Source organism: Podarcis filfolensis (assembly GCF_964270895.1).
Source record: "Podarcis filfolensis genome assembly, chromosome: 9".
Classification (NCBI taxonomy): Eukaryota; Metazoa; Chordata; class Lepidosauria; order Squamata; family Lacertidae; genus Podarcis; species Podarcis filfolensis.
In genome coordinates, this window is record NC_139610.1 from 32351538 (window position 1) to 32378201 (window position 26664).

The 26664-nt window shown below is 41.0% G+C and overlaps 1 protein-coding gene across 4 annotated transcripts in view; it reads right to left on the reverse strand.

The window, feature by feature from the left end:
• GALNTL6 (polypeptide N-acetylgalactosaminyltransferase like 6) overlaps positions 1-26664 on the reverse strand; it is a 440162-nt gene that overhangs the window by 237409 nt on the left and 176089 nt on the right. For all 4 annotated transcript variants that reach the window (XM_083631200.1, XM_083631203.1, XM_083631202.1 and 1 more), the window contains exons 4-5: positions 22118-22256; positions 7964-8130 (exon numbers count right to left, since the gene is read on the reverse strand). In XM_083631200.1, coding sequence (XP_083487326.1) covers positions 7964-8130; positions 22118-22256 — 306 coding nt within the window. The remainder of the gene's footprint in view (positions 1-7963; positions 8131-22117; positions 22257-26664) is intronic.

Sequence of the window (26664 nt, forward strand, 5' to 3'; positions counted from 1 at the left end):
CTTCTATCCCACTGAATTTAGGTTGCTGTAGGCACAGACTGCATCATGTCAACTGTTGTTTTTCAATAAGTATATTCCAGTAAGTCCTGTTCTTCCAAGTACATGCATATTAAAAATCAGTAGCAGTAACAATGAATAGGATAGCTCAGTCTCATTAACTTACATTAAACTAATTTAAATACACAGGCATAAGTGATTTTTTTTTCCTGTGCACAGTCTAATTATTTATTTTGGTACATTGGACAAAGTGATTTTGGAATTACATAGTAATTTATGCTTACAATTTTCTACAAAAAAAGCTTATTCAGATAAGCTTAACTTTTGCTTCATCTTTTACTACTGAATGCAAGTTGAGAGACTGTAATGGGTCTCCGTTGGGTGACTAGCAGATTGCGCAGGAGCATTGGTAGAAGATTTAAAAAATGTCAGCCTCAGGCATTTTCACCTTTGTAAATTTAATCATGTATATATTATTCAGAAGGGACAACTTGTTTTTATTGGTAAACTTAACACAGAGGATAATTGATTAACCTTGACAGTTTTAAATGCACATCTAATTGTGTTACTGTCTTTTGAAATTAAAAAAGTTGATGGAGTGGCTCACAGCTCTCAAGTGGGATGGATGACTGATGATCCCTTCTAGATTGCAAAAAGTTGTTCTCAGGCAGTTATTCTTGGTAAAATTAGGGAAACTTTTTACTGGTGCATGAAACCTACAGTGAGGGGGTTTACCCACTCTCCCAGAGCTGTGGCTTCAAAATAAAATTGCACACTTACACAAAGCCCATGCTGGCAACTCAGGCTTTCTTGGAAACCTTGACAGAGTAAATTAGATTAGATGATCTAAACAGCAGTAGACAACTATGCACCGAGCAGCATATCATGAAAAGCTCAAGCGGATCTTAAAGTAAAGTAATGGCCAATTGCTCAAATACATGGTTGTGGGTTTAAAATGTCACCAAACTATTTTCTAGGTAGGAACATTGCTTCCAATACAGTGGTACCTTGGATTAAGAACATAATTCGTTCTGGAGCTCCGTTCTTAATCTGAAACTGTTCTTAACCTGAGGTACCACTTTAGCTAATGGGGCCTCCCACTGCTGCTGTGCCGCCACCACACGATTTCTGTTCTCATGCTGAAGCAAAGTTCTTAACCCGAGGTACTATTTCTGGGTTAGCGGAGTCTGAAGTGTCTGTAACCTGAAGCGCCTGTAACCCGAGGTACCACTGTACTATACGAGACTTCTGGTGCAAACATATTTGTACATGTACTAGTTATTGTTTATTAAGTCCACTTATACAGTCAGAAGTGTAGATTTTGGCAAATTTCCTAGCTCAAAAACTACTTTTCACTTTTTGAAATATGGCAACCCTATTTATATTTACTTGGAAGTGAGTTCAATAGGACTTGTTCCTACATAAGTGAGCATATACACACTTACCTAGGATTAACCCCACTGAAGTCAATGAAGCTTACTTCTGAGTAGGCACAGGATTGTGCTATTAGTCATCTAGTGAAGTGACTGAGATTGAGCTATGAACCTAAAAGTCTATGGTTCAAACATCTCATTTGTCATGAAATCACCAGATAGCCTTGGACAAGCTTCTTTCTTTTATCCTCGGCCACTAACCCCACTGTGGAGATACCATTACTGACCTACATACCTTACAAGGTTGTTATAAGAGTTACAAGAATCCATTGTGGCCACGGTGGTCCATTGCACCAGTAACAATGAGTTGTGTGGCATCTATCAAGTTTAAAGACTACTGAAGCTTTTGTGGGCTGTGGCCCACTTTAACAGATACATGAAATGCTATCATTAGTTGTCAGAAACATCTATAAGGGCCCAATGGCCAGAAAATTGAAGAGATAAAGGAGGTTTGTGACATTACCAAGGGGATCTCAAGAGTATACAGAATTGGCAAGGTGATCATGCCTGGTAGCAGTAACTGGTGATGAGAGAATTTTTGTAACTTAGGTACGGCAATTTAACACCTGTCCTGGGAAGCAAAATTCTTGAAACTGATTAATATCTAATATGTATGGGAAGTGCTTTGAACACTCAGAAGTGCTAATGATATGTTATGCATTATTATTATTATTATTACCACTACTGCTACTAACTACTTTGCCAAATCTGTACCCATTAATGTGTCAAAAGTGATGTATCAGTCAAATCAGGATCAGAACTACAATGGAGACAACCCAGGTTCATGCAATCTTGAACCCATCTCACGGCAAGGAGGATCAAAGGTCCTTCTAAAAGGGCCCTTGCTTGTTGCTGGTGTAGAATGACTGCTAGTCACCTTTTCCCAGGGAAAACCCCACTTGGGGAAAACCCCTGACTCAGTCAGGGGACAGAGATGCAGTTAGACCATGATGTGCACTGGCACTACCAATGTACTGCCAAATTTGTTGCAGCAGGCCAGATGCAACCAGATGCCAGGCAGAGCAGAGAATGAGCAGTGGTAAGGTGTTCTGTCAGCCCTGCCATACTATAACAGTTGCAGAACTAAATCATGCTATTCGACATACCTCTTTTGTCAGCTGACAAAGAAAAAGAATGAACCAGAAGTTGCTCCTGGCAATACTAGCAGTATAATACAATATTGCAGACTTAAAAAAAAAAAAAAAGTATGTGCAAGAGAAGAAAGATTTGCAAGAATGGAAGGGATTAAGAAATCTCCCATAATAGGAGTGGAGCACTTTCTGCAACAGAGGCCTGCTACAACATAATGAATTATTGTAGAAGTTTCCATCACATCAGAAGCCAATATGCTTGCCCAAGACCTGAAGCCAACCATCTAGAAACATGTGTCACATCAATGGTATATTGATCAAAGTAGCTGTCTGAAAGCAAAATAGAGGAGATTTCATTTGCAATAAAATAAGCCATGCAACTAATTGCTAGGGAAGAGAGTTGGTTTCTGACTTTTAACCAGCATCTTTGGCTCTTCCTCACTGCTCAAATCATTTCATTGTTCTGATGAGAATATTTCACAAATTTGGACATGCCAAATTAAAACTGGTGTTCTGCTAAACTTCCAAAGGTGGTGGTAGAGGATTTACCCTGCCTTATGAAATCCATAAAACTTAAGTTTTGAAATGTGTAAAAGCTAGTGCATCCTAATAGCTTCCCATAAACGTATGACTGGCCACTATGGAAACAGGATGTGGACTCAATAGAGGTTTTACAGATCAAAACAGGGTATACTTCTTTTGCACATGAGTGGGGAAGGAGAGTCTGGAGATGCCACAGGCAAAAAGTAAAGGATAAAATCACATACAAGCTGATGGCTCCAGATGACAAAAGCACTGAGGCAAGCCAGGCAGGAAATTCTTAAACAGAAATAAGAACTAAGTCATAACAAAGTAAAGAGAGCAATGTCCTCATGCACCTTTGCCACTTCTGCTGCAGATTCAGCACTGCAAAGATCTTGCCTCCCACATGGGCAGGGCTTCAAGCCTGGCTGCTTCCCTGCAGAAACCACCATGGGGTGGAGGAGGCAGCAGTGGCAGGATGTGTAGGCCCCACCCAGCCAACCCCCTACTCCAGCTCAGCTATGTCAGCCCGCAGAGTCGTCCCACCCAGAGCTGGGTGACAGGTTTGCCTTCCACTGTTGACTTGCCTCAGGTAGCAAAATGTTTTGGGCTGGTCCTGGTAGGCTGCATGCTCCACTTGCATAAGGCTTGTCAACATGGTGCCCTCCAGATGTTGTGGTCCCCAGCACCCATCACCTCTGACCAATGTTAGCTTGGGCTGATGGGAACTGGAATCTAAAATACCTGGAAGGTGCCACATTGGATTACCCCAGCTAGCAGAAGGGCAACATGCACATCTATTTATCAGGTGCAGTATGTGTTGATCTGAAAGGTTAAAGAGTGGAATATCAGGTCAACACACCTTTTCATGCTAATCAACGGCTCAGGGTGAAATTAAAAGAAAAGAAAAGAACTTTTGATACTATTGAAAAGAATTCAGCAGTTAAGAATGCTTTTTCATCCAATTAACAACATGCCTTAGTTGAAAAACTGCTGCAGAGAACCAGAAGTATTGAAAGACATAGCTGCTTGACAAATGGGGATTTTCAAGATTACTCACTAGGCATCCACTGTTAACTGCTGACAGGATTGGCAGTGCTAATGCAGACATTAAGAAAAAAAACAAAAGGCTGACTTGCAAAGGTCATTATTAGCATATCATCAAAGGCTGTGTTTCTGACTATCCTTGTGACTGCAGTAGAACAGATTTAATCCCTCTAAAAGCAAGCTAAACCAATTATGTCAGAAGGTCTGTCTTATGTCAATTAGATGCAAAACAAATATGGCTGCCGCAGATTAGACAGCTCACAAATGGAAGAACATACTAAGAGATACTAAAGGCAATCTTTGCAAAAACATAATGAGATACAATCTAACCTTAATATCAGCACAGCAATACCATCCCATATGTAGGGTAAGGAGTTGCAATGTAGTATGGCTGGGAGGTAGCATAACTCTCACACAGTCAACTGACACATAATTCTTAATGGAAATATTGTCAAATAGACTATCATTTCAGCTCCCGTCTTTCTACTTTCCAACACTAGCCCTCTCATTTGAGACCTACCAAGATTTAAAAGTGTTCCTGTCCTTCTGGTTTCCCATTATCTAAATGCCAGAATTTATTGCTAGTTATGCACAAACAACCCAAAGATTTTGGGTCAGGAAAAAAAAATGTGTAAAAAATAAAGAAGTACAAAACAACTTTTCAGAGGTAGTCTGGCAGAATCCTCAGTGGTATGCTATGCAGTAAAATATTTTTCTTGTCTTTCACTGAAGGCCCTTTATTTTACTTCAGTATTAGCATTAGATAAGAATATAAAGTTGGAAATGCATAACCATTCCCTTCATCTATTTTTACAGTCCTTTCAAGGTGCTAAACATTTACCACCTTGCTAAATAACTGCAGTTCTGACAAGTTTGTTTGTCTCTTGGCAATTTCTTCTCAGCAGACTTTTGCAGAAAAGTTTTTGCAATAAAGGGTCTTACGAGACAATGATTAACTCCAAATCATGTTTTGAAAACATTTTAAGGGGTGTGAATGGCCATAAAAGTCCCTAGCTCCTTTCCCTAAAGCACAAAAGACTCCAAAGCAACACAGCATTATGGGGAGAAAGCTCATCTCCTTAGTATAATATAGAAGAACCAGAAAGAGGTTTCACACCTGCATTTAACAAGCCATAGCTGTGAAGCACATATGCAAAGTGTATTGCCATGTGTTACCACAGTAACATGCATAAGCATACAATTCTAAGAGGGAAAAGTGGTCACTTTTATGCTAATATGGTATGGTGAAGTAGAAAGGGAGTCACTCTGGTAATATGAGGTGACATATGTGTCAACTTTTGTAGTGGGGGCTACTGTGTAGAGAAAAGAAGAGCAGCTGGACCAACAAATGCTTTACAACAACACAAACGTTTCACCTGGACACTTGAGATGGCATATTGTTAAGGACAGCCAATTTGGTGTCAATGGAGAAATGTTGATACTCTCAGGCCCAGTTTATTGTATAAACGGCAAGGGAACCTTTATCACTTTACCCTTTCTAACTTTCAGGATAAAGTGGTAAAGGTTTCCTTGCAAAGGACCACTTCAGCCTGCAGGTGGAACATCACATATCAAAATGCTTCCCCACTAGAAAATTCCTTGCATATGGAAAATAGCGTATGGGTTAAGAAGACTAGGCTGAACACTTCACCACAGTATGATAGTTTTCTGTGTGCAAAGAAGTTTTAAAATACTGTTGAACCTCACATATATTTACACAGGACCCACAATTTTCTCATTCTCTTGAAAAGTTCACTGAAATTACACAATACTGTCTTATATTTCTCTAGTTCCCTGAAGCCTTTGGTCATCGAATAGATGCTTTCAAATGTGCATCATCTGTATTATATGATTGCAGCTAAGCTACCTAATGCGAAGCGAGACAGTCCATCAAAATTCACATTGCAAGGAGGCTGACAGTGATATGAAAGACAGGGAGATGCATATGCCGCACCTCGGTTTTAGCTTCAAAACTGTAAAATGAAATTCTTTCCGAGACACACTCCATCACAATGTTGATTCACTAAGACGTCTGAGAACTGCCTTAGCAACAGGGCTTCCCATCCAAGAAGCTCTGATTCAAGAATCCCATTTGTCTTCCACTGCTCTTACCAATGTCATATAAATGTCACAACAATCCATTTTGTGTGGGTCAAAAGTTCCAAACAAGTACCAGAAAAAGGTTGTTCACACGCGCCACAATCCCTCTAATAAACATGTACAGCTATGAACAATAAAAATCCAGTGCAGAACACCTTAGATCAAATCCAACAATGAACACACATTTGTCATGGAAAGAAAGCTATTTGATTTTCACAATGTTAAACCATGAAACAGTAACAGTTGGCTTGTACCATCAGTTAATTTGATTAATGTGCAGAGCAGAGAGTAGTTTCATTTATGTTTATGTTTACTCTGATAAGAGAACAAAGGTATGTCAATTCAGCTTACAAATTAATGACACAGACAAAAACTGCTTAAGAACACACACACAGTTAAAGACTTTTCACAAATCACATTTTGTCTCGCTTTAAGTGGGCTCCTACCAGATTAATTAGGTACATAGAATCATCTCCCATCTTATTCCAAAGCATGTCTACTGGAAAGCAGGAACAACTGGGTTAAACAGGAAATATTTCCTAGTATGTAGGCTTAATGTTGTAGCCAAAATACCAGTGAATTAATGCAATGTACTGCAGAATGTTATGCATATTTACTTTGAAGTAAGTATCACTATCTTCAGTGGGACTTCCTCCTAGGTTGGCATGCCTAACACTGCAATTCTGGCCTGCAATTCTAAGCACTGTAATTATATATTTACAGATGACCTTGTAGCAAAACAACAAAATGTTACAGTGTGGAATGCTGCTCCATTTCACCCCAGCCTGTTTTAATTTCTCCTCCTCTTTCTTTCTGCTCCCAAAGCTACCAGTCCATGCTGCCTGAGCATGCTCTGCCCTCACGGGGCTGTTTAGAGATATATTTTTTTCCACCAAGGATGGGTGCAGTGGACACATGGCTGCCGACAAGGAGTTCAAGGCAGCATAGATGGTTCACTTCCTTCAACTATATTCTGCCAACAACCCTGTCTTATAGGCTGAGCTGAGAGACAATAAGTGGCTCAAGGTCATTCTGTGAACTTGATAGCTAAGTAGTGATTTGAACCTGGTGGCTTCCTAGTCCCACTCTGAAGCTGTAGCCACCATACCACACTTGCTCTCTACTTAAAAGGAAGTACTGAGACCCACCGAATTCAGTGTGAATTTTTATGAGTAAACATGCATAGGATTGTGCCGTAAAGTTCAAAGTTAAGCAAATGGAGGTGCATCTGACTCTGCCTGGATTGTGCCCAGTTAATCTAGGGGAGCCCATATCTTGAAGTAAGCTTTGCTTTCCAGCTCCCAACATACTGAATTATAATACCGTCATTGTAATGTACTGCTATGTTGTTGTGGCATTACAGTTAAATCAAGCTGTCTCATGCAATAAAATACAAAGTGGGAAATCTGATAAACAGCTTCCCCAAAAGGTCAAAGTTAATGGGTTTTTACTCAGAAGAATAACACTGAGCAAAAAAGATGTTTTCAGCATTAGTTATCTGGCAAACTACAGAAACAATGCACCAAACCAGCCATGCTATTTTAGGAAAAGGACATAGGAGACTCCTAAACCTTCTTTTGCCCTTGGTATAAAATATATCAGACATTGGATAAAAACAAATGAACAGAGCAATCTTACCAAGGACACCTAATTGAACACATAGTTCTCAAGCAAATCATAGTAATATGATTTTTCCCCCATAGAAAAGAGTGATTTTGTTCTGATTTATATGAGAGAACTATACTGCGCAAGTGGTGAATGTATTTGTCTTACCTCTGTCACTGAAGTCATCCACGAGAATGATTTCTGCTATTAGGCTACTTGGAGTCCTGTTGATAATACTGTGTATGGTTCGCAAGAGTGAAGTCCAACCTTCATTATGAAATGGGATGATTATGCTAGTGTTTGGAAGCTTCTCCAAGTATACCTTGTGCTTACAGCTGAGGACAGGAAAGAAAAAAGACCATGTAAGAATATGATAAAGACAGGTTTGGTACCTTTCAAATATTATTTCTTATAAAAGAAATCGGGAGAGCAAATGTTCAAACAGTTCAAATGCCTTTTACTGTGGGTACCCTCCAACATCAATCTGTCTGCCTTGGCCATCAATATCGTGGCATACACTTTGTACTGGAAAGCAGATCAAGTCTTTTGCTATAATTGACAGATAACATTTTAAGAGAAATTCCCTCTTTTAAAGGAATGCTTTATATTTCGCACAGTAAAGAAAAAACCCCCACCCAATTCTATGCATGTTTACTGGAAAGTATGTCCTATTGAGTTCAATAGGGAATTACTCCCAAGTAAGTGTGAATAAGAATGCAGCCATAAATCCAGTGTTCCTTATTTCTGATATTCACATATTATCATTTCAGATAAATATATTGACGCCAGGACTTCCCAGCTGTCCATAACCTATCAATCACTGTACTAATCCATTCCTTTGTTAGTTACTCATGGGTATTTGTATCCTATTCTTACATAAAGGACTGGTTTATCTGCCATTTTAAAATAGATATAAAATGCAAAGTAAAGAGATACTAAATAAAATATATGGCCAGTTCAACAATCAGTTTTGGAATTTAATTAACCAGTGAGAAATGGAACTCTGCAATTTTAGTATGGTCCACAGTATGACACTACTTTGGTCATTCGTAATTATCAGAATTATTCAACAGGAAGGAAGAGGTTTAGAACACATTTTTTTCCCCTGGATTTCATGAATCAAAGCCAACATCTACTGTTTGTCTTCAAATATCTCCTTCAGTTCCTCTTTTAGTTCATTCATATTCAAAAGCATAGAGAGAGCTAATGCAAGTCGAGCAATGCAGCTAAACACTCAGGATAATCAGCACCATTAAATGTAAAGTGTAACTGCAAATATGCCTCTGGAGAGAAAAGCTTCTATCAGCAGGCAAGTGCAAGTGAACATTCAAATGGAAATGGAAAGACATAAAGGTATTTCATGAACTTCTTAATTAGACACCAACTGCATTTATATAATGCCAGCTACAAAATTACACACTTAAGAGTTCATCATTTTACAAAAAATAACATACGAAGACTTCAGTAGTGCATCAGCTATGGAACTAAGCAATGATCAAAGAGTGGCTATTCATTATTTGTAATGAGCTACAAAATTAATCGCATACAGGTCAGCTGGTCAAACACTGACATTCAGTAGATTGCTATGGACTGCTGGACAGTTTCTCCTGAAATTTCAAAAGATTTCAGAAGCCCACTCCACAATAACTCAAAGAAGGGTTTTTCATGTGGCTGCCTCTCTTCTGCGGAATAGCATTCCTGTTGAGATACAACAGGTACCCACCATCTGCACCTTCTGAAAGACATTTTTGTCCCGACAGCTTTCCCAGCTGGATAAATGTGTCTTTATCATGAGTGTCTACACTGTGCACTTTCAGTTCTGTTTTAAATGTATTTTCTGTTTTTGTGTTTTTAACTATTTTCAGTGTACAGCAGTAATATGAATGAGAATTCAATAGCCGCACGACGACTGATTTACTTTTAGTAACCTATGTTAATGTAGAGAAAGAAAGAAAATGGTACTCATTCATTGTTTCTGCCTAACTTGCAGCCAGGAAGTTTAGCTGCACCTGATGAATATCTTGCAGTTAAGCTGCCTCAGCATATCGTGTTCCAAAATGATCAGGCACCATGGAAGTATCTATGAAACAAATTAGACCTGGGTCCAGTAGACTCCCACCATTACTTGGTCCCAATATTACTGTCCAGGCCCGTTTTCAATACTACTCTCCAAGCCAATGAAACCAGAATATAAATTCTTTGAGATTTTGGAGGCCTAGTAAGAATTTCAAGGCAACTGGTAGTGTGGTGAAATTGTGCCTTCCATTTGAGCTTTGAAGAAATTCTTCCAATTTCTGTGGGAATCCATGGCCTGATTTGACAAATTCCATGCCACACAAGCAAACTTCTTAAGCAAACATTAAATTCTGATACACCCAACTGTACAACAGTTAATACAATGGGCAGGATTAAATACAGTGGAAGCTTGGGTTGTGAAGTGTTCCATGTGGGAGGCACGTTTGCAACCCGCACTGTCCGCAACCCACAGCACCATGTCTGTGCATGTGTGGGCTGTGATTCGGCGCTTCTGTGCATGCACAAAGCGCAATTTAGCATTTCTGCGCATGCGCGAGCACCAAAACCTGGACATAACCCTTTCCGGTACTTCCGGGTTCGGCGTGGTGCGCAACCCAAAATTGCATAACCTGAAGCGTCTGTAACCCGAGGTTCCACAGTAGTGTATTCAAAGACTAAATCTAGGGACTACATTTCCCAGCAGCCTCTTCTGTGAACTGATTCTGACTTGGATAAAGAAAAAAGTTAAAAGGAAGGGAAAGCAGAAAAACTGGGTAGATACTTACTAGTCAGTCAAAAACAAAGGTAGTCATAACCCTGAAACTATTGCTACATAAACTGACTGTGTTTGAAATACCTTGAAAAGAGATGGGTTTGAGCCTAGGGAGGCTCATGGTTGAACTGACAACCACAGAAAGATTATTAAATAGTTGACAATACATTTTGAATCCGGTTTTTATGAGCCACAGCATGGGTGACTGCACACTTTCCTGTGTAATCAACTTTATCAAAGCATCTGTTGTTAGATCGCTTAGAATCCGCAAGCACAAAGGTTAGGGTTAGGCTGCTAACCTTGAGCTTCCCTCAGTGCTTGCTTCCAGTCCCGGCTGTACAGGAAAACAACTGGTTTACACTCTCATTGCAACAGCTTGCTAATATGAGAAAGTAGAAGAACAGGAAGGTTTTTCTTTTAACTGTCTGCAAAAAGGTACTAAAGCTGATTATTGCTAGAAAGCTAGACCATAATTGGTATTAAAAATATCTCATGACATACAGGTCTATCCAATTAAGAATTAAATAATATAAAAATAATAAAGAGCATTTAGTAGGGATGAGCAAAGCAAATATTATTAGCAAAGAAGCTCGTGAAAAATTGTCAGTTGTGATCTTTCATTCCATGGAGCATGGCACATCAGTCAAAAGGTGTCAGATAACTGGCAGCTCATACATTTTATGAATTTAAGCTGACTTCTCTCTATAGAAAAGGTGTGATATTTATTCTGTGTGAATAAAGAGAAACATTATGCAGATCCAAATATATATTTCATTTTTCTTTTTCTTTTTTAAAAACCACCTCAGAAATTATGGTAAACCCCACACTAATTAAGGAGATAAAAATAGATAGGATTTTTATTCTGATGATCACTTTTAAGATTTATCAACCAAATGCAACATTCTGCAATTAAGAGACAAATAATGTTAATGTCTAGCTGGATGAGGAATTGTACATGGAGTCCATCATCCAATGACATGGGGTCTGTTTGATATATTAAACAGCACCAACTATTGTTTGGGTTGGAAAGCTGGTTTGTGTTATTATACTTTTATCCTGCCTTTCCTGCAAGGAGCTCTGGACAGGGTACATGGTTCTCCTACTTTACCCTCACAACGATCTTGTGAAGATCAGGCTAAGAGATAGTGATGGACCCAAGGTCTACCACATGAGCTTCATGGTTGAGTAGGGATGTGAATCCAGGTATATCCCAATCGTAGTCTAACACATTAACCACTATACTGCATTGGTTTAGTCCACATTGCTCTTACCTGTCTCACCAGGTTCACAATATTTAACCAGAACACATCTAGCAACTCAGTGTGGAAAGGTTTGCAATACGGTCCAAATGTAACAAAAGCACAAAAATACAGTGCTCCTGCTGGCTCACACCAAAAGACCACCTAGTCTATGTGTTGCTTCTCACAGTGGCCAAAAAAGATGCTTCCAGGAAGACCACAAGCAAGGCATTACAGCAATAGCTCTTTGTTGTTCTTTGTTCTTCCCCAAGCAGTTGGCACTCATGGTCATACTGTTCCTTCTGAACTTCGATGTGTTGCATACAGCCACAATGACTAGTGGTCATGGATAAATGGATTCTCAATGAATTCATCTAATCCCCTTATAAAGCCATTTAAGCTAGTGACCATCACCAATTCTTGTCGCCAATTCAAGGCTTAGTTTCTCACACAGTGCATAGTTTGTTCTGAATCTCTTGATAAAACGGTATCATTAGATTATCCCAAGTTATAGTATTTTTTTAGGGGGGGACTCTATCCCCGTTCTCCATGCCGTGCATAACTTTATAAACCTCTTATTCACACCCCCTTTCCCCACTGTCTTTTTTCCACCTCAACTAAAACAATGGACATTATTCTGTGCCCCTATCATCTGCCCTCACCCTGATTTCTGTGTGCCAGCACATGCAGCGGAGTCCTTGCAAACCAAAATCATTTCACTTGCTACTATTTTTCCTTCTTCAGATAATGGGAGAAAACCATGCAGACATTGCAGAAGGTGTGGCTAACATCAGGAGTCAGTAATACTATGAACAATGCTACCTGAACAAACACAGGGATTGCTTAGCGAGATCAAAATCTTGTAGACCAAATCATGTTAGCTAGTAAGCCTTAGGGCTGGGCGATATCAGCTTTTCAGCATTGTGGTATATCACCAGCCAAACATCGTGGTCTGGCAATGTACCACGATGTTGAAAAAACAAGCTGCATTAGCCTCAGCCTGTGAGGCACCGGGTGAAATTGCCACAGCTTGTTTGTATGGCTCAGCTGGGGTGTAGGAGGGCTCCCAATCCCCAGCAGAGCCATCCATGGTGCTCCCCCTGCTCGTGGACAATTGGGGAGAGTATCAGGGCTTCTTTGTGTGGCTGTCCTGGGGATCAGGAGGGCTTCTGATCCCCAGCAGAACCAACCCTGGTGCTCCCCTCCTTGTGGTTGAGCGGAATGGGGCGTGAGCATCGGGGCTCCTTTGCTGTGCTCTGCTGGGGATCAGGAGCCCTCCCCACCCCCAGCAGAGCCATCCATGGTGCTTGCCCTGCTTGTGCAGGAGCCAGCACTGGGCTGGAGGATCCTTTAACTGCTCAGCAACCGCACACTCCTCGGCTGAGCAGTTTAAAGATGCAGAGGGAGGAACAAGCTGTATCAGCAGTGGCGTAGCATGGGGGGTGCAGGGGGGGGGCCGGCCACACCGGGCGCAACATCTGGGGGTTAGGGCAAAACCACGGGTTAGGGGGCGCAAATCCACGGGTTAGGGGGCGCAAATTACTTGCCTTGCCCCGGGTGCTGACAACCCACGCTACGCCACTGTGTATCAGCGCCTTGTCGATGCAGCTTTTTTGTCCCTCTGTGCAGTATGAAGGCAGAGTGGGATGGCGGTTTCACTCAGTGATATATCACTGGTGAAACTGCCACTGCTCCTCAGTCCCTCTGCTAGCAACACTCACTGGAGGAAGTTACTCGCAGAGGGACTCAGGAGTTGTGGTGGATTCACCAGCGGTACACCGCTGAGTGAAGCCGACATCGTGGTCTGCTCCTCATACTGGGTCCTGGGCAATATATTGATATATCGCCCAGGCCTAGTAAGCCTAGGATTGTCCAGCCCCCCCTCCAAAAAAAAGTTTTATCAAAAACACCATATTAACCTTCAGGCACGGACCAACTTTAATGTATTTCAACTTTCCAGGTAAAACTTTGAGAAAGTTACTATGAGTGATTTCAATAGAAGGAGTTAGTATTAAATTCATAACTTTTCCTTTGCTGCAGTGGTTGTTATTGCTTCTAGTACGATAAACATGTGATTAATATTTTTTTTTCCATGTGGGAGATCATTCTACCTCAAGCAAGAAATGAGAAATTTTTAGGGCTATTGAGCGCTGCAAGTTTCCACAGTGAATGAAGAAGGTCATTTAGTATGGGCATCGCCAACTGTTATACATCTGAAAATATTCAGAGTTTCCACTGGACCTTTAAATTCCCCACTTATGTTCAATAGATAAGTAGGCTGCTATTTAATATAAGATGTAAAAATAATGCCTGGTCAAGCAGCTAAAGGATTCTGCGCCTACGTTCTATACTTCATTGGGCAGCAAAATAGCATCCTGTCCTTTTGGGACCATAATATGATTTAGCCAAGGAACAGCCAGGCTTGAATTAACTAAACTTTGCTCAACAACACAATTAAATGCTTCCTGACACAACTCTTGAGAAAACAAGTCACATGAGTTGGAATTCTTAACTATGCAATCATTAGGCAGTTGTATATCCACTAAATGGGCTGAAGGTGAACATTAAAAAGCACTACAACTGTCAGTGCAGAGTAGCACCAGGATTTAGTAGGCTATGTGATACATCCTTCTTTCAAAACAAATGCACAATTACATGTTTTGTGAGTGCTTTGCCCTAGCAACCTCATTAAGCAGTAGTAGAAGAAGAAGAGTTTGGATTTGATATCCCGCCTTTCACTCCCTTTAAGGAGTCTCAAAGCGGCTAACATTCTCCTTTCCCTTCCTCCCCCACAACAAACACTCTGTGAGGTGAGTGAGGCTGAGAGACTTCAGAGAAGTGTGACTGGCCCAAGGTCACCCAGCAGCTGCATGTGGAGGAGCGGAGACGCGAACCCAGTTCCCCAGATTACGAGACTACCGCTCTTAACCACTACACCATACTGGCTCTCAACTGGCTCTCATAGTAGCTATCAACTAGCTTGTTTTCTTCTAAAGCAAATTCTGAGTGCACTGAAGCCCAAGCTCAAACAAAACCCCACCAGCCTTTTTTGTGTGTTCCAAATCACATCAGATGCTCTTCCTCCTGGGTCTTTCAGATATCTTTACCCTTGCAAATGTCTGCAAACCTGAAAGTTGGGGGAAGTATGGAAGGGGATAACTGACAGAGAGAGGATGAAGCATCAATCCATTTCTCTGCTCATAATGCCCCTTCCTATATCACTGTCCCTTCCATTGCTCTCCCCCCTTTTTTTATAAAGGTGGTTCTGGAGATGCTTTTAAAAAATATTATGGTGAGTACATGTGCCCTGAATTGTACCAGCTTAATTTCTATTTGTTTATCACCGCATATCCAGACATTACATTGATTACATGAATGTGTTTCACCTCCCCGCTATTCTATAAATAAATAAATACAATCAGATCTAGACATCTAAACTATTCCTATACTATGAAGCATTCCTTAGTTTTCAAAAACATAAACCCCTTAAGAGATGAAATGTGGGTTTTGCAATAACTGTTCCCTTTAATAACCTCCTGTCTTTTTTCCATCATGGAATCCAAGGTGACATATATGTGGCTCTCAGGTAGGACTTTGAATCTTTACTGCAGGTTTTCCTGTTCATTAAAAGAATAACAACGCCAGAAGTAGCCTAAGAGCCAGGCTTCCTATAGATACATGTGGTTGTCACTGTGCACGTTTACTTGGCAAGGGCTGTGGCAATAAAACCCCTGTTCCACACATCCTCCACAATCTGGAATCTGGGGGTGGGGGCACTAGGAGGAGAAGTAGTGGCAGGCAACAAGTGGAAATATCATCACTTCTTTCAAAAAGCTATGCACTCTGCTACCCGACCACATGCACACTTTTAATGATGTGTCATTGTTTTTATTGACTGCCTGTAAGTCACTCTGGGAGGCTTGCTGCATAATGAGCAGGGTAATTAATACATAAATAACATACATTATGGCAACAATGATTTCTTGAGTTATTCCTCACAATGGCAGTATAAAGCCATACTGGTGGTCTGACCCTAGAGTGGCCCCCATTCCAAGATATCTTTGGGTTGCATTCTGAACAGGTACACTTAACAAGTTCAGGATGCAAAAGCCAGTTAAAATAGCTTCCATGGAGCAACTGTGCTTTAGGATGTAAAATGTGTTTTCTTTACACCTTTACATTTCCCTAAAGTGTATTACTATTAAAAGAGAAAATGGTTTGTGTTCAAAATATCAACCTAACTAGAAATTTAATCATTACCACTGTAACTTCAGTGTAAACAATGTCCCTTTCTGATGTGCAGTTTCAAAATGACAACCTTTAGCAGCCCTTTGTACAAAAGTCTGCAGGAGAACATTTTGAAACAGCCTGAGCTTTTTAAATTATGAGAAAGGAGGGGAACGTTGGCACCATTTCAGTCAGTTTATAGAAAAAGCCAATTCATAAAAGCTGCAATTTGTTTGACCCCATGGTTATAGCAATAATATTTTATGCACATTACGGGAGTCCAGTGGCAGAACCTTGGCCAGCCACCAGATTTTATGCCTTCTAGACATATCAACAGGCTTGTAAACTGCTGTTCCTGATGGATGTCACAGAAGAAGTGAAATGCAGTGCAGGTTGTCTGCAGAAGCAAGAAAAAGAGAGAGAAAAGACTGTGCAGGAGCTCAAAGATGATAAAAGCAGACACCCCCCCTTTCTCACTTAAAAAAAATCTTACAAAAGAGCATGCCACACAAAATCAGAACAAAAGGGAAAAGTGCAAGTTTCAGTTTTCCACTGAGTTTTCCATTCTTAGCGGAGAATTAAAAAAGAAGAAAAGAAAAAAATAACTGACCTTTTCTCTCTCTTTATCAAGGGGACTACAATACCTACCTGGCATCAAACTAGTGACAAGCATGCAACCGAAAAACACCAGCCTAAAACGTTTTCAAGCAAAGATTTACATAGTAATTGTCTCAGTGTGTCAAAGTATTCAATTTACAGCGGCTAGCTTCAGTCATACTGCATTCCTATTCCAATCTAGACTTGTCAGCTGAACTTGATAAAGCAGTGATAACCAGTAATTTCCACAACCGTTTGACAGGTCTGTAAAATTAGCTTGGAGGTGGGGAGAGGAGGGAAAAGAAAATAATTTCCAGTGACGATGGTGGCTCAAAACTTCAGAGTTTTCAGCAGGGATAAACATTACTGAATACATCTGAATCAGGCAGGAAGTTGAAATGTGAATATAAAGCCTAAAAGTCACTGGTTGCTCCAGAGAAACTGGACTGAGCTGGTTCTTCGATCAGTTTCAAATGCCACAGCTTAGGCTGCAATCCTATATACACTTACCTGGGAATAAATTTCATTAATCTGAGTGCAGCTTACTTCCAAGTAGGCATACACAGAATTGAAGTGAATTGGTTAGTGGATCATTGGTTAGTGATCTACATCAGGGATCGGGATTCTGTGCCCCTCCCCCCTGAAATTGTTGGACTCTGACTATCATCAGCTTCAACCACCATGACCAATGGTCAGAGATGATGGGAGCTGTATCCAGCATCAAGTTTAGAAGGTTCATAGACATTATTTCAGTAACTCTAGGGACAAATCGTGGTTAATGATACTGGCTTATGCTAATGAACCTACTCAGATAAACCACAGCTATCTCTATCTGCAGTTCAAGTCAGACGTTCAGACATAACACTCGGAATAGTTGAAAAGGGAAACAACTGCTTCCAATCCCTTCCTCATAGGTCAGTCAATGATGTAGCTTAGTTGTAACACCAAAGCACTGTAATATCTATTACATGAATGGACTTGGCTGGTCACTTGAGTAATGTGCTCCATCCTCTGCTTGATTCCTTTCCTTCCTTCCTGAATTTACTTTACTTTGCCATTTCAGATTGTGGTTTCCAATCCCGTTTTGCAAAACAACCACAAAGCCCATTCAGATAAACCCATCAAACTTTAGTTTGCCTCAAACCAGGAAAACCTACCCACCTTTTCCATCCACATATGAGGGATGGGGTATGGAAGTAGAGATAATATCTGAGCCTGAAGTATGGATATGTTATAGCTAAACTGTGGGTTGATGTTTTATCAGAACCACACAAACATGTGCAATGATCCTAAAGAAAATTCCTAGATGCTATGTAGTTAACTCTATTACAGAAACTGTGAATTGGATCTTCACCAGCGCCCTCAAAAGAACTTCTGTGCACCTATACACAATCCATTCATAAGTTAATAACACCATCACATGATTATTCCCATTTCACTGTTAGCTGCTGGAAACAAAGGGGATAATCAAGATGACATATTCAAATGACCAGGCTGTAATATTATAATTGCTAACATTGCTGGTATGACACGGCTGTATAAAAAAACCCTTTTTGCAACAAGTAGATGTTAAATAGGGACACGGGTGGCGCTGTGGGTTAAACCACAGAGCCTAGGACTTGCTGATCGAAAGGTTGTCGGTTTGAATCCCTGCAGCGGGGTGAGCTCCCGTCGTTCGGTCCCAGCTCCTGCCCACCTAGCAGTTCAAAAGCATCCCTAAGTGCAAGTAGATAAATAGGGACCGCTTTCTAGCGGGAAGGTAAACGGGCGTTTCCGTGTGCGGCGCTGGTGCTGGCTCGCCAGATGCCGCTTCGTCACGCTGGCCATGTGACCCAGAAGTGTCTTCTGACAGCGCCGGCTCCCAGCCTCTTGAGCGAGATGAGCGCGCAACCCTAGAGTCGGTCACGACTCGCCCTGACGGGCAGGGGTACCTTTACCCTTTACCTTTACCTAGATGTTAAATATGTTGCATCGGGAATTTCTAGCATACACATATAGCATACTGCAGCACACACATACTATAAACCATCATTCCTAGTTAGCAGGACCAGTGCCAGGGATGATGGGAGTTGCAGTTCAACACCAGCTGAGGGCTCAAGTTTGAGAAGCACTGCTATAAACATTTAAAGCAGAGGTAGCCAATGTTATGCACTACAGATATCAATGGACTTCAACTCCTAACCACCCCAGTCAGCATTCCAGTGCTACAACATATGGAGAGCACCACATTGGCTATGCCTGATTTATAGCAAATTATTAATGATTGATTCATTCACTCTCCCACACTGTTGTTGTTGTTGTTGTTGTTTAGTCATTTAGTCATGTCCGACTCTTTGTGACCCCATGGACCAGAGCACGCCAGACACTTCTGTCTTCCACTGCCTCCCGCAGTTTGGTCATGCTGGTAGCTTTGAGAACACTGTCCAACCATCTTGTCGTCTGTCGTCCCCTTCTCCTTCTGCCATCCATCTTTCCCAACATCAGGGTCTTTTCCAGGGAGTCTTCTCTTCTCATGAGGTGGCCAAAGTATTGGAGCCTCAACTTCAGGATCTGTCCTTCCAGTGAGCACTCAGGGCTGATTTCCTTAAGAATGGAAGGGTTTGATCTTCTTGCAGTCCATGGGACTCTCAAGAGTCTCCTCCAGCACCATAATTCAAAAGCATCAATTCTTCGGCGATCAGCCTTCTTTATGGTCCAGCTCTCACTTCCATACATCACTACTTGGAAAACCATAGCGTTCACTATACGGACCTTTGTTGGAAAGGTGATGTCTCTGCTTTTTAAGATGCTGTCTAGGTTTATGAAAATTCACTGCTTATTCAAATAAATTAAGAAAAGAAATAAAAATATATGCTAAGGCTACCTTCTATAATTCAAGAAGCAAATGTGGAGATGTACAAAAAATGAAATTTAAAAAGAAAAAAGCAATGATAAAGGCAGAAAGGCAACACAATGAGGTTCAGCAGTGTTAAGATTTGGGTTACTAGCTCCATTCACTTTTTAGAGCCTGGTAGTAACATGGGAACTATTCATGAAATTATTATGTTAAGCTGAATGCGTGAAGGCAGGGAGTAAAACTCCGGGTGTTTAATTGGCTCTTCTGCCCAGAGCCTATACATGTGCAGATTGTATGTGTGAATTGCAGAGGTTCTGTCCATGCAATTTACAACCCCGCAAAAAAGCTGGATTCCTGATCAGGCCAACAACCCACGTACACTGATTCTATACCAACGAGTCAAATAAAGCATGGCTATCAGGGCTGTGCCACACATACATTTGGCATACCCTGACTGGTTGTATAAATAGGCCTAGAATGCTTGGAAATCTATAACCATGAATTATGGGTTTTATTCCATGCAAATGTTGCCCACTGTATTCAGGACTTATATGAGTATTATAGTGCTCCTGGCAAGTTACAAAAGAACAGTGCAGTTCATGGTAGGAAAGCTGTTTACAAGGAAAGAACAAACACCATAGTGCTGATTTGCTCCCAGTGAGACAGTGTTGACAATGCCCTGCCTCTGGGGATACCCTAAGAAATGCCATGGCCCAGGGAAAAGTGGCAGTTCGGCTTCATTTTGTCCCTAATGATTTTCTGCATTGTTTCCAGTGGCACTGTTTTGAACACCAATAGAAATCAGGATATCCTTTTGGAACAGAAGCTGTTGTGTGGTGCATATTTATCATGCCAACAATGCAACTTTAATGCTCTGTAATTATGTATTAAAATCCCATCTAACTGGAAAGATACTTGGCCAGGGGGAATTGCTGAAGATAATTTCAGGTGACCTGTGGATGGTTTTCCCAGCCAAAAGTCAAAGACAAAATATTTGAAACCGATTAGATAAAACCGAGTTAGTTCTTAGCATTAATCATATGCAAATCAACCCTTGGTTATAGAGATTAATATAGGGATTTCCAAGGGCATGTTTAGCCTTTCTCAAATTAACTTTTAATATGTTTCTTTTAAAAATGAAATTAGTGTTGTGTCAACCCTCCCCGTCCCCCACAATAAATAGTAGATAAATAAATAAATATATGCTATATAAAGTGATCAGCAGAGGACATACTCTACTGGAAATGTTTCCTATGCAAGACCCACTGAACTGAATCAGAGTACCATAAGAAAATGACACTGTCCCTGTGCAACTTCCTTTCATTTCAATGTGACCTCTTCAGGAAAACAGCCAAGTGAATTAGACTCACTGACATCTTCACCTGTTTTTTCCAAATAAGCTGTTCCAGATAGATCCTAACTATTATAGTCAAGATTTCATTTTATCAGTGGTGCTCCCTTAACAAATGAAAATCTCACCCTCCCCCAATATTCTGTAAACACACAGCTTTTGTGAAAAGTAATCAGAAACCTCTCTGCACATTCTCCGCTTGGTGCCTAACATTATTACAGGCTTATGGCAAAACATGGTTCCTTGCAGGGGAATTTCAAAGCCATCAATGAAATGGCCCTAGCATTCCTTTCACAGGATGAAACTTTAAGAAGGGCCTGTCCTGAATATTGTATAAGATAAGGGAAGGGAAGAGAAGGCTGATGAACATGATGGTAAGTGATGGTTTAATGTTGTTGTTATATTATTACCTATATATTATTACCTACTCTTCGCCCTAAAGTCCCAGGGAAGGTTACAACATTAAAACACACAATTAAAAGCAGGTTAAAATAATTTGCAATCATAGAAATAAGGTGTGTACTAAAAATATACACCTCAAGTGTCAAAAGCCAGGGTAAGCGGTGTATCTTCAGCATTTGCCAGAAGCTGTATGATGAAGAAGCCAGACTTACCTCTGTAGGGAGTTTGTTCCACAGCATAGGAGCTGCCGCAGAGTCAACTGGACAGTCAAAATAACTGATATATACACACTTCCAAAGCCATTGGAGATGTGCCCACCCGTCTGATATTCAATATAATCTGTTCACAATCTTGATCAAAGCTTTAACCTGAAAAGCCTCCCCATGTCACATGCCTCCAGTCTAGGCCAATAACAGTGTTGCATCATTAACTTCCTCATTAATGCAGCCTCTCTTACAAAATGCAAGAGTGTCACAAATTATGTTACATTAAGACAAATAGAACTGTAACTGATATAAACACCACTCCCAAAGTGGAACAATGTATCTGATTATTTCAGGCCTTCTGTTTGTCACCTTTAGAGTAGTTTCTTGTATCTGGCGTCCCCAGAGAAGCATTTAGCAATATTGCTTACGACTCTTTCCATGCCTCCTGCTACAAACACCTACCAGCAGAAAGCTCACATTTCCCTACAAACATCTACAGTGGAGCCCAGTATCTTCTTTTGCTCCTCACTGCAAGCAGCTGGAAGTGATAGAGGATAATTAGCCACAGCAGCTTCACACCTTTTCTAATCTTCAGTTAAATCAGGGAGCTTCTGCAAAACAAGGTAAACTAAGTGAAGGCATGCCCTGCAACAATCAATCAGATTTAGTGTACCTACTTAGGATGTCGAATGTCTGGCAGGGAACGCTCCAAGGCTATGTTGTTGCTCACAAAAATATTGAAACCATTTTCCCGATATGCAGAATCATCATTGTCTTCTTCTGTGAGAGGGTAAGGCTTTCCCTGTTCACCTTTCCCTGAAATGGAACAAAAAAACCAAAATACAGTTACCATCATTGGTGCTTGAGTGTCCAGAACTGCTGTGATGTTCTGTGATGGAAACTGTTTTAACAAGCAAACTGCAAATAACACCTGAAGTATGAAATAGTGGCACTCCAATGCACATTACAGTATTCATGCAGTTCCTCTGTGCATTGAGATTTTCCCTCTGATCTAATAGACCAGAGGGACAGAAAACTGTAAGTGATATAAACAAGAATGTCTATAGGCCCTTCTGCTTTAAGTGTACAATAGAACCTTCTGCATGTGGCTGTCTACCAAAGTAGTTGATAGGACAAAGCCAAACAACCAGCTCTATGGGCCTTTGAAAGAGAACTGATATTGTTAAGTTGTGGGTGAACATATCAGACGACACAGCGATTCTTCAAACAGCTCTTGTTTATTCACAGGCCAGGGCAGAACTGAACTGAAGGGTTCAGTCAGCCTGCTTATAGAGAGCTCCAGTAAAACGTTACTGTAACAAGTTTCTAAAACTATCCAATCACTGAACGTCACTTTCGATCCCTTATTTGCATAACTATCTACAGTATCTCTCTGCTGGCCCAGGGTGAGAACTTCAGTACATAACACCTATAAGCCCTAATCCGCCATAAGGTTTCATACAATGGGACATTGACCCTGATTGACCAAGGTTCTGTTTCCATTGGGGAAGGGTCTCAATGAAACATCCTTCAAACTGATACCAATCATTCATCAGCCAAAGGGTGTGGCCAGTGTGGGCCAACCCTCTGAGGGATAGGACTAGCTGCGTGCATTCCCAGTTGACTAATCACCTATTCAATACCTACCAAACACCTGAAAAGGGCTATTGATACAGATAAATGGCAAAGTAATAGAATATTGACATTTGGAATAGTTTGATCTAGTCTCCATTCTGCAGTAGCTCTTTTAACATTTCACAGCAAGGCTAGAAGGTTCATCTTTTTAAATCTATCTTGCCTCAAATGGCTTCATATCCACAGAGTTGAAGGAAATATGTCAACCTGGTTAACTGAACTGTAACAGGCATGGTGTGCAATATTTTTTTTTATCAACCAGCATTTTCTTCATCCTAATTATCAGGCAGTTCTGGATAGTGCAGAAGATCTTGACCACTGGAAGGGGTCTAGACCACAGCAACATTTTGCCCAGAAGAAAGACATTACGGGGAGACATTAGGGATAGACAGTTTTTTTCACTCGATTCCAGAAATTAAAAAAGATTAGTGAGAGAAGAAAAGGAGCAGTATTCTCTTAAATAGGCACAGAACACAACAGCATAAAAATAGCACTCTATCAGTCAAAGCCAGGTATGTTAATTATTAAGATTCTCAATAATAGAGAATAGAGTAAATTGGGTCAGAATACAATGCTATAGAGCATTGAACATATATAGATATTTTTTCACTCTACAGTAATAATTATCCTCACTTAAGCTCAAAGAGTAGAAAAGGAAACATTTGCATTTGTGTTGTTTTTTTAAAAAGAAGTCACCCTACTTTGGTTTGTAGGAAGACCAAAATAATAAAAAAAAATCCTTTCACATTCTGAAATTATTTCTACGTATTTCTTATTTCTACGTATTCCTACATATTTCTTCCTACTTGTCAGGTGTGTGTGCAGGAGCCAGGCCCTGTGACCAATAGGACTCTGCAGGACTGGGGCCGTCCTAAGTTTGTTCTGAAGAGGCAAGGCGTGGCCACACAGGTGAGGCCGATTAGTAACTCACAGCACCTGATTGCAAGAGCTGGGAAGGGATATAAGCTCAGCATTTCCCTTCAACTCTTTGCCACAGTAACACGTTCCCTGCCTTGCTGTGTTTGACTCCTTGCTTCCTGACCCTTGGACCCTTGGCTTCTTGACTCCCGGCTCTCTGACCCTCGGACTCTTGGCTATCTGACTCCTGGCTTCTCGACTCCCGTGCCTGCTCCCACCCCGCCATCTTGTCCCCAGTCCCGACATCCCCAGCCGGGACTTAGATCACCCATGAACCGGACTGTGACACTACTCATGTAACCCTTCACAGAAAACAGCAACCACTGTTCGTGACAGCAATTGTTAACTTGTTAACCAGGAACTAATGCATGATTGCCAAGTCAGCTTCTCTCAGATCACATCTACACTAAGCCTTAAATGCACTCTTACTCCACTTTATTTATTTATTTATTTATTTAAAAAAGGGTAATCCTGGGAACTGTAGTTTGTTAGGGGTGCTGGGAGCTGAAGCTTTGTAACATGTGCATCATCAGCAAACTACAGTTCCCATGATTATTCATGACTGCAAAAATGGTATAACCGTGCTATGGGGTGGAAGTAACTTGAGATTTGAGGCACATTTTAAAACTAATGAGATTGTGGAAATCATTCATGATATCCTAGCTAGCTGATACAATGCAACTGTTCAGGCAAACGTGCAGACTAGGAAACTCCAAAGAACCTCTCCTCCTTATTCAAAAATAAGCCCATCTTTTGCAATCATACCTTCATTCCTTAGCAATTACATATTGGCACCCCAAATTCAGATGCACGACAGAACACAAAAAATAAAATTTTCATTGCAGGTGTTTCAGAATTTAGTGAGTAAACAATAGGATTGGATTTGTTGTGGCTTTCATATTCAGCAGTTAAATGTAAGAAACATACAATATAAGCACAGGCACCAACTCTATGCGAGGGCACTTCAGCCCTCCCCCCCAGTATGTAGGGACATGGCTGAGGCCCCCAATCTTGAGTGGTCGGACCTCGCCGGGCCTCCCCACAGCAGTGGTGAGCCTTGCCGGGCCTCCCTGCAGGGGCAGTAGGCCTTATCACAATGCACATGATGTCACATATGTGTGTTGCATGTGTGACATCATGAACACATGATGTTGGGTGGAACTCGATGTCTCTGAATATAAGAGATGGTCCCTTATTCAAAATAATTAAAAAATGTCAATTAAGCCTGTTTGATTAGACACTATGGCTTAACTAGCCATCTTAGGAAGTGGTCAGCTTTGAGATTTACCATCAGAAGGCACTGAGACACACTGTGTGGACGCAGTGGTGAGCTTGATGGCCAGGGGTGCTTTTCACCAACTTTGTAATGTAAGAGCTATGGGCAGTCGTGCACTTGGATATTCAAATAGAGACAGTGCCCCCCCCCCCCGGCAATCACAACAAGCTTTTCTAGCTAGATTAGGGGGAGGCATGTTTTAGGTCTCTGACTTGGGTGTTTATTTCTATTGGTTTTAAAACTGACTTGGAGGGGGAGGGTATTGTTTTAAAACCAATTTTAGTTGTTTTTATTGCATGATTGTAAACAACAACAATAGGTAAAATTGCTTATAAAACATGTTTATTAGGAGAAATTCCCACAAAAATTCTGATGGTGTTTTGTAAGGACTTGCCAACTGATTGCAAACTGATGTGGATATGTAGCAAACTGAGCCTAAAATTGGGAAAAAAAATGAGAAGCAGAGAGAAACCAAAACTGACAGATTTATATGTCTTGAGTGGGGGACAGGGCCCCCGCTGTTGCTTTCAATGTATTTTGCAAATGCACAGCATGAATTATCTGCCCTGCTATACCACTGCTTTATTTTCTGTTCACAGGGGGAATACAACAGGGTGCAAAGCTGGTGATGAACACATCTCTAAATCCTTGTTTAAACCCTGCTGCTCCCTAAACAAACAAACCCTTGCTTTGAAACACCACACTTTGGCTGCTTCAATGGGACGTACAAGTACATTTTTGAGAACAAGAAAGGTTTGATATAGTCCCTAATACCAACATATTGTAATGTTAGATTGGAATAGAAATAAACGCTGGCAGTCTAGTGTGTCCAGTGTGTTTGGAATGCCAGAGTGTGCGATGGGAGATAAGGAATCCTCCATGTTCTGATTTAAGTTACACAGCACTATCACCGTTCCAAAAAGACTGTGTTTTCTGCAGCCAGCTGAAACTAATCACAGCTTTGTAGCCAGGGGATGTGCAGTATATCTTCTATTTAGCCCAGCTACTTATCACCAAATGCCACAACTGCTAGAATGCCTTTTCTCCGATTTAACATAAGAACAGACTGGCAGCAGGTTGCTTCCCAGAGCCAAGCCTTGTAGACAGCAAACCAGCCAGCTTGTGAAAAACACAACTTATCTCAACATTAAAAGCATTTGCGCTTTGATTCAATCACGGGCTGACCTGCATAGATAAAAGGAATCCAGTGCATGCCCAGATAATTTGAAGGAATTCAGCTTTACAGGAAGGAGGCTGCAGGGTTTAAACAAACCAAGTGACATTCTAGGAAAGGTATGTGTTGTAGCAGAATGTCTGTGTTGTAAACAAAATCTGCCCTTCTTCCCTTGGGTATCCAAGAGCCCATATAGAGTCCTTAAGTGGGTTCTCTATCAG